General features: G+C 42.3%; 2 protein-coding genes across 2 annotated transcripts; one reads left to right on the top strand and one right to left on the bottom strand.

Annotated features, from left to right (window-relative positions):
- The first annotated feature begins 2437 nt into the window (after positions 1-2437).
- LOC101313724 (4-hydroxyphenylpyruvate dioxygenase-like) lies at positions 2438-4134 on the top strand. Its single transcript, XM_004303840.1, has 2 exons — positions 2438-3557; positions 3698-4134. Exons 1-2 carry the CDS (start codon positions 2440-2442, stop codon positions 3882-3884), a joined length of 1305 nt encoding a protein of 434 aa, XP_004303888.1. The 5' UTR covers positions 2438-2439; the 3' UTR covers positions 3885-4134.
- A 69-nt stretch (positions 4135-4203) lies between these two features.
- LOC101294289 (GDSL esterase/lipase At2g42990-like) lies at positions 4204-5650 on the bottom strand. Its single transcript, XM_004305794.1, has 3 exons — positions 5285-5650; positions 4548-5037; positions 4204-4397 (listed from the first exon to the last, which is right to left on the bottom strand). Exons 1-3 carry the CDS (start codon positions 5648-5650, stop codon positions 4204-4206), a joined length of 1050 nt encoding a protein of 349 aa, XP_004305842.1.
- Between the last annotated feature and the right edge of the window lie 3463 nt (positions 5651-9113).

Raw genomic sequence — 9113 nt, 5'->3', positions numbered from 1 at the left:
AAAAAGGAAAAAAAGAAAAGAAAAGAATGAGAGGTTTATTGTTGAATAAGAGGTAATTAATTGATTGAAATATATATCAATAAATAACTAAGGTTGTGTTAGGAATTTGAAATGAGGTCTAGTGAGCAAATATTTATATTGAAAAACAAAAGGGAGGTGTAGAGAGAATGAGAGGTATAGTGAGCAAATTTGGAGGTCCCAGTAGCCACACTCTATACAAATTTGTATACTAGAATTTTCCTTCCGGTGGATGTTTTTGGCAAGCTAAAGTTCAAAGCGAATACCTTTTACAGTGTTATCAAGAAAATTCCTACAACGTCTATTCCACTTACAACTAAATATGTCTCCATTATATCAAGTGATCGTACGTAATAAACGAGTGAGAGTTAATATTAATGTTATCTATATTTAGAACCTTCAATAAAAAAAAAATTTCTAACAAAACTATATAACTTTTGTGAAAATGTAATTCTAGAGATATTTTTCATGTTTGTCCAATATATAACAAAATCTTGATTATTTCTAAGGAAATTAATCCCTCGTATCGAATTGATGGAGCCCTTTTAGTGAGGACCCTTAAGTTGAGGACTTAGTGAAGACTTTTCGGCTTATCCTACCTTTTGATCTTATATCCACTTCTTGACCGTTCAGTTTATAGGTATTTATGAGTAGATCATTTCTCTAAATTTTCAGCTATATTGAAAATTGTTAAGGTAGTCATGCATAAGTGTAATTTATCAATTATGAACTTGAATTGTTCATATTTGACAAATTTGGTTCGTCTATTAATTTGATCTAGTTTGTTATCTTAACGAACACCAATTTAGCTGAAAATTTGTAGAAATGATCTACTCATATAAACCTAAAAACTGAACGGATGAGATGTTAAAATGTGATCGAAAATTGGGTCTTTTAAACTATAAACCGAAAAGTCCTTACCAAGTCCTCAACTTAATAGTCCACACTAGAAGGGCTTCCTTGAATTGATATCATTAGAAAAATAATTTCTCAAGAATACGGAGTTGCATTGTGGACTTCTAAACCATAACATCTTGTTGACAATCTATTGATTTCAACTATCTTGCAAAATTTCGGTTTTCTATCAAAGACTAACAAGATTTGAATTACGAAAATTTTAGTGGTCATTTATTTTTAATGACCGTCGGAATCTGCACATATTGATTTCAACAACCAAAATTAGATAATAACTCAGAATATTTTTGATCCAGTAACACAACTCACTCTTCAAATATCAAAATTGAAAGTGTTTTCTGGACAAATACAGCTAAGGGCACAGCTGAAATGATGTTCCGATTGTTAAAGAGCAACTTGAAGATACAAAACTTTGGTTTTGTGACATCTATGGTGGGATTCGTGAACCCTTGACCAAGTAGTTGGTGGTAGAATTTCCGTGTGAGGGCTTTGAGCAATAACTTCTCAAAGCTCAAGTTATTCTTAGCTGAGGCCGCTGAGGGTGCCAATTTTAGGACAGGTTTGGCGCGGCGGTCTAAGCCAGTGCTTAGTGTGATCAAAATTTGAGGTGGGATGAAGGCTGATCGGTGAGGATTGGGTCATTCTGTTGGCTGGACATGCCGGCGTAGGTTGGCTGTCAAATTAGAATGGTGGTCACTGAAAAGAAGCAACAGAGATTTGCTCAAATTTAGGCTTGAGTTCGGATTTTTTGGGTCTAAGCTCAAACCTGGATTAGATTTGGGATTAGACCATTGGTTATGGTTTCAAATTAGAAGTGGCTAGCCCTGATAATAAGAGAAAAGGGATCGTGCAGTCTCTTTATGTCGAATTGATGTCCTGAAGTGATTGGTATGACCTCTTTAAAGGGACATATAATTAGTTTAATGTCATTTGTCGTAAGTTTTATTTGAGCTCATGACAATAAGAAATGTATTTGTTAAAAATCTTATGTCATTGGTATATATTATTTCAAGTTAGTATCTGATGTTTATACATTTGTTAGAAATCTTATCTCATTGGTATATATCGTTTCAAGTCAGTATCTAATATCTGTAGTTTTTTTTAAAGATGGATATATCAATAAACTTATCTATTTTTCTCAAAGAAAAATAAAAAAATAAAAAAATTATTAGGAGTGTTTCCACACGTCTCAATAGAAAACCATCGCATTCGTTCTCCCCGTATTCTATCCTTTCCCTCTCAGGAAAACCCCAAACACACACAAGTCCCAAACTTCAGTTTTTCCTCCTCCATGATCCCCTAGCCGGTATGGAGTTGCGTCACTCAAAACCCCTCCTCCCCCTCCACCCATACCCCGCCACGTGTCCCCACACAAGATAAAACCCCAATCCACGTCTACGTGTCCCCACCGCTTCCCTCCAAAAGTCCACCCTCTCAGTCACTACTACTATAGGTACCATACCAGTATACCCTCCTCACGGACCTCACCACAGTCAGCACACCACAATGGGCCACCAAACCGAGACGACCCAGTTCAACCTCGTCGGATTCTCCAACTTCGTCCGCTCCAACCCCCGCTCCGACCGGTTCGCCGTCACCCGCTTCCACCACATCGAGTTCTGGTGCACCGACGCCACCAACACCGCCCTCCGCTTCTCCTGGGGCCTCGGCATGCCCTTGGTCGCCAAGTCTGACCTCTCCACCGGCAACCACTCCCACGCCTCCTACCTCCTCCGCTCCGCCGACCTCTCCTTCCTCTTCTCCGCCCCTTACTCCCCTTCTCTCTCTGGGCCCACCTCCTCCGCCTCCATCCCCAGCTTCGACCACTCCGCCTCCCGCGCCTTCTCCGCCAAACACGGCCTCGCCGTCCGCGCCGTCGCCATCCAAGTCGCCGACGCCGACCTCGCCTTCCACGCCAGCGTCTCCCACGGCGCCAAGCCCGCGTCACCGCCGATCCTCCTCGACAACCGCGTCACCATCGCCGAGGTCCATCTCTACGGCGACGTCGTTCTCCGCTACGTCAGCTACAAAGACCCGGCCCAGAGATCCGACCCGAACCCGGACCTTTGGTTCCTCCCCGGTTTTGAGCCGGTGCCGTCGTCCTTCCCGCTCGACTTCGGCCTCCGCCGCCTCGACCACGCCGTCGGCAACGTCCCCGACCTCGCCGCCGCCGTGGAGTACGTGAAAGGCTTCACCGGCTTCCACGAGTTCGCCGAGTTCACGGCGGAGGACGTCGGGACTAGCGAGAGCGGGCTCAACTCCGTTGTCCTGGCCTCGAACGACGAGACGGTGCTGCTTCCGATGAACGAGCCGGTGTACGGCACCAAGAGGAAGAGCCAGATTCAGACGTACCTGGAGCACAACGAAGGCGCCGGAGTCCAGCACCTGGCTCTGGTCAGCGAAGACATTTTCCGAACTCTAAGGGAGATGAGGCAGCGGAGCGGAATCGGAGGATTCGATTTCATGCCGTCGCCGCCGCCGACGTATTACCGGAATTTGAAGAAGAGGGCCGGCGATGTGTTGACGGATGAGCAGATCAAGGAATGTGAGGAGTTGGGGATTTTGGTTGATAGGGATGACCAGGGTACTCTGCTTCAGATTTTCACTAAGCCTGTGGGAGATAGGTAATGTTCACTATTATTAGTAATTAGTATCTTTCATTTCTGGGCTGTTAGGACTATAAAGATCATAGCTTTTCATGACATTGTGTCACTTGCTTCATATAATCGCGTTGAGTTGACCGGTTCTTGTGTTGAATGGACAGGCCGACGATATTCATAGAGATCATACAGAGAGTCGGGTGCATGCTTAAGAATGAGGAAGGGAAGGAATACCAGAAGGGTGGATGTGGTGGGTTCGGGAAGGGTAACTTCTCGGCGCTCTTCAAGTCGATTGAAGAATATGAGAAGACGCTTGAAGCGAGGCAAATTGCAGAGCCGGCAGCTGCGTGATCCATGGTGCTGTATTGCTGTACAATTGAGGTAGTTGCTGAAGCCAGGTTGGTGTTGTAAGTTGTACTGTTTTATACATCAGTGCCCTAGTGTGTGTGACAAACTTCATGGTTGGTGGCTATTGAATTATGCACAATGACCCGCATTTAACTCTATGAAGTCTATTATTGAACTTGTTTCATGTTCTGGTCATGTATCATGTATGTAAACAATTTCGAAGATGAATAAAGTTCATATATTAACTACTTCTACTAGTGATCTATGGGAGATGATCCCACTATAGTGCCATAATGTTGCACATTACACTTAACAAACAGAATCAAAGAAACTTTGCGAAAGAAGTTTTGAGTAGATGATCTGTAATCATTCGATTGGTTTTCTCTGAAGGATGAAAGGCATCCCAAAACACATACTTGTCTGCATCTTGGCATGTAAATGGACTATATGGATCACATAGGAAACTCATCTCAAACCTCCCTGTGCCACAGCACCCAGTTTTGGATTCCTCAAATCCTGTCATCAAAAGAAAACTTATATATCTTTCAAGGGAACTAACAAATAAAAGCCATAGACAGAATACATTTTTAGAAGTAGAAATCAGGTCAAGATTGAAACTTTGTGGTAACAGAACCAAATCATTGTGGCATTGAAGTTAAAACTTACCATAAAGAGAAGGCTTTTTTATGAGTCGCAACAAAACGTGATATGCATCTGCAAATACCACATCAAGACCAGGAAGCTCCCTGTTCAGTTTTGCCACCAAACCCTTTAACTTGCCATTGTATTCCAAAGCAACAATGTTGTATTCCTCCATACAAGCATGGTCCTCCATTATATTTGTGGTTCTTTCCAGCGGCAAACACCCCATTGGAGGAACTCCTGTTAGGGACATCCTCCTTGCTCCTAAAGCATATATTGTCTTCACAAAATCTTCAGCAAGCCCTATGATGAAATCCTGATATTGGTTCACCGTGAACTGCGATCTCCGGTTCGGGAGTGTATAATAGTTTTCTAGGAAGTCATTTGTTCCTATGCTAATCAAATACAAAGCCTCATTCAGTATTTTCTTTGCCTTCCTATCTCCAAGATAAGCTTTCAATTTCTTCTGGTACTCCTTATAGTACTCCACTTCCTTCCACAATGGAATCACATCCTGCAACGAAGATACCAGTTGCAATAAGTACTATAGTGCAGCTGTATTCTCACTTGATAGCAACTCTTAAAGATTCGACGAACTAAAAAATTCTACTGATAACAGTTCACATAAACCACAGCTGAGTGATTAGTATCAGTGCAAAAATAGTACTGATTGTAGTAGGTGGAGATTTTATCAACAAAGAAAAGCAAACTCCAACAGCAAGTGCAGGATTTATCAAATACATCTTGATTGGAATACTTACTACAACATCAGAAGTGGTATTATCATAGCCAGTCCCTGCAGAAGCAAAGCAAACTCCGACAGCAAAATCCGAAATGTTATACATTGGATCCAAGTATGCAGGTACGGTTGGCTTGAGGCCTAGAGCTTCAGAGATCATGTCAGAAGGAATTCTGCCATTGCAGAATCGCCCAGTCGCTTGGCCTCCCGGAAAATCTTTACCATAAGGTGCAAAGTTGCTCCTGGCAATTGTTGGAATGAAGTTGTTGTTGCCTGAGTCAAGAGAGGAATCTCCAAACACTATGACTGCTGGAACTTTAGCTCCTGATATGGCAACAACTACTAGTGTTTGAACTAGAAATAGCCAAGGAACTAACAAGTTTCTCATTTTTCTTTGTTTCTCACCCTTGAATGGATATAGGCACGTACTCCAATACTAGTTTTTCTAAGAAAGGAAACTTAGATTCTAGTGTATCTTATATCTATTCTCGAGGAAGTGAAGATATGGGATATCGAACTGAGAAAGTTTGGTGGCAGTTCTGCTCTTAATGGCAGTACCAAGCTATTAATTAGGTACTGGCATTATGGGGTATAGGGTTTAAGCAAAATGGTTAACATAACGGTTCTGAGCGCAGTGCAGTAACTTCACATAATGCATGCCTTGATTTCTGCATTCAGAGGAGTTTGATGAAAACAGTGAGTAAAAAGTGAATGAAAGCCATTTAAGTAACAATGGGGAAGTCTGCAACGGCCATCCCCTTCGGTTTTTAGCTGATTATGTAGGTATTTATGATGCCATAAATGTAGTAGATGAAGCTGCAGGTCATTGAAACAACTAGAAAGATGTGTTCAATTCCCTCAATTCCAGACTGATGAGGGAAAAGAATTCTATAATTAAGATGCAATTTGTTTGAGCCGGGGAGCGATGGTCCATTAGTTATCTGGAACAAAAATCATTATGCACCGTCACACAGGTTCAAATTTCACTGACATCGCAGGAATGTAAATAAGGATCGATTTGCAGCAAAAATGTTACTTTGCAGTATTCATTGGAGTTCTAGTGAGGGGTCTGCAGGTTGGTAGCCATTTATGACCAATTGCTGGCATCTCCAGTGCTGGAGATATTATGATCTTGTCCAAACAGTTGGTGCTAACAGCTTTGATTTCCTGGATTGTCAAGATTGTGACTTCTATGAGTTAACTACATGTTGTGGCTAATTTCAGCAGTGTTAATTTCAAACAGAACTTTATTTCATTTCAAGGAGCAAGAGCTATATTACTATATATGCTGAAGCTGACAAGACAAGAGTGTTTGTAAATAGCTAGCCTAGATATTATCATATATGAAAAGCAAGGGAGGTTCCAACTTTTAATTAACTGCTAGCTTCTATATCTGGTTACACATCTTATACAAGGCCCTAAATAATGTTGCTAAACTGTTGAATCTTGACTATATATGCTAGCTCCCTGTTTTAGTTGCTAGTTCTATTCAAGTAGTACTGGCGCTTGCTGCAGACATATATATGCACTAGGAGGGGGACGACTGATTGAGAAGTCATAGTAGGTTGAGTACAATGTGAGGGCGCTCTCTTGGTTAATTAGATTGGCTAGCTAGAGGCCTCTAGAGACTATTTCTCCAAGAGAGAGTGATCGGTTACTTCTACCTTGGACCTCAGATTGTATTGATTTTGTTAATTCTCTTGCATTCTATGTTATCATAAGTTGCCTACGGATGATCAACTTCAAAAGAGAGGTATTCCTATGGTGTCTGTATGTCAGCTTTGTAATTTTGGTTTTCTAGAGGATCAGACTCATCTCTTTTTCAATTGCTCTTTTGCACAACATATTTGGCAATGGCTTGCTTGCTGCTTTGGTACTTCTTTTCCATCCACCGGTTCTTTATTTGACCTTTGGGACTCCTTCACGCACAAGGCCTTCTCTGCTCAGTTGAGAAATCTTTGGCTTGCAGGAGGCTTATATGTTTTGATGGCTATTTGGAAGTCTCGCAATAAGTTACGGTTTGAGAACAAAAAACCATCTCTTATGCGTGTTTTTTGATCCATTAAAGCTTGGCTTCAGTTTCTTGCTCCTCATGCTCCTGGTGACTGTAGTGGTATCTTAGATGCCCAATTGCTTGTTAAAATGGGGGTGACACCACACTACCAGGACAAGCACTTTAGCCGACGAAAATTTAGCCGACGAAAAATTTTCGTCGGCCTGTCAGCTTAATTCGTCGGCTAAGATCTTAATCGACGACCTTTCGTCGGCTAAGATTTCGTCGGGAAAAGGCCGTCTGTGATGACTTTAGCCGACGACACATGTAGAAGTCGTCGGCTATAGTCCAGAGTTTAGCCGACGAAAAATATGTCATCGGCTATAGTCCAGACTTTAGACGACGAAAAAATGTCGTCGGCTATAGTCCAGATTTTAGCCGACGAAAAAAATTGAAGGTATTCGTCGGCTATAGTCTAGCGTTTAGCCGACGAAAAACATGTCGTCGGTTATTTCTCCGACTTTAGCCGACGAAGAATTTAAAATATTCGTCGGCTAAAGTCTGTAATTAAAAAATAAAAAATAACTAAAGCCGACGAAATATAGTCTATTTCGTCGGCTTTATAGGGAGTTAGCCGACGAATTAAAGCGTATTTCGTGGGCTTAAAACTTTTTTTTTTATTTTTTTTAAAAACTTTTAAGTCCGACGAATTAAGGCATTTTTCGTCGGCTATAAGTCCATTCCAGTAAAAAAAAAACCCCGAAATTTCTGAATTACCATTTCAAGCAAGCTGCAAAATACACCAAAACAATTCCATATAACCAACAACAAGCACATAAAACTATATAATTCATCAACTACACAAAATCTAAATCGTCTAAATTAATATCCGCTTCTGGGGGCTGCTGCGGAGGTTGCGACGGCTGGGGTAGCGGTATAGCCGTAGGCATGGGCGGAGCCGGAAGTCCCTGAAGCTGGGCAGCTGTAAAGTCCTGCATGTACTGGAACATCTGCTGCTGCTGGGCCTGCTGGATGGCATGTATCTCGGCAACATAGGCTGCCTGCGCGGCATTATAGGCTGCCTACGAGGCATTATAGGCAGCCTGAGCAGCTTACTGTTCTCGTAGTCTCTGAACTTCCGACTCTAGCTGAGTCGTCCTGGTGGTCGTGGACGTGGTCCTGCTGCTGGTCGAGGCTGCCTTTCGTTGAAATCCTGGAGTGGTCTTTAGGACCTCTTCGCCTTTCTTTCCTAGACCCCGGCAGTAGAAGTTGTTTGCTCTCGGTGGGAAGGCTGTGCCCATTACGTCCATCACACTTTCAAGAACGGTCTTCTGACAACCGGGGTACACAGGGGTCTGTTGGAAAGCAAGCAGTTTGTTGTACTTGTCAATACCAGCAGTGTTGACAGCTCTAGGGAAGGGCTGCACCGGTCAGGCATATACTGTCCTTGAGCGCATACACCGCTCTCATAAGGAAATATGTCGTTCATGAAGACCGTTGTTTGAATTGTTGGATGTACTGCCCGTCTCAGAAAATTGGCCATGATCATGCGGACCCCCAGATGATGTTTCACCGTGATATAACCAACATGTGTACTTCTCCCAAAACCCGTTACTCTTCAGGTGCTGCCATACTTTGTCAATCGCAAATCGATGCATATCGTTGCGACACTGACATTTCGTGCACGGGCAATAGAAAATTGTATTCCCGTTAGCATTAGCCAGCGCATATTCCAGAAAACTCATAATTCCTTTACCATATCTTTGTCCCATTTTGGAAACGAAATCCAACTCTTATCCATATCCTGAAAATATAACAAAATATATATGTATAACGCTAGTTAATTATTAATTAAATT

This window comes from Fragaria vesca, linkage group LG6 (assembly GCF_000184155.1).
Source record: "Fragaria vesca subsp. vesca linkage group LG6, FraVesHawaii_1.0, whole genome shotgun sequence".
Classification (NCBI taxonomy): Eukaryota; Viridiplantae; Streptophyta; class Magnoliopsida; order Rosales; family Rosaceae; genus Fragaria; species Fragaria vesca.
Note: the sequence above shows the minus strand (reverse complement) of the source record. Positions and strands in the feature narration are given on the sequence as shown.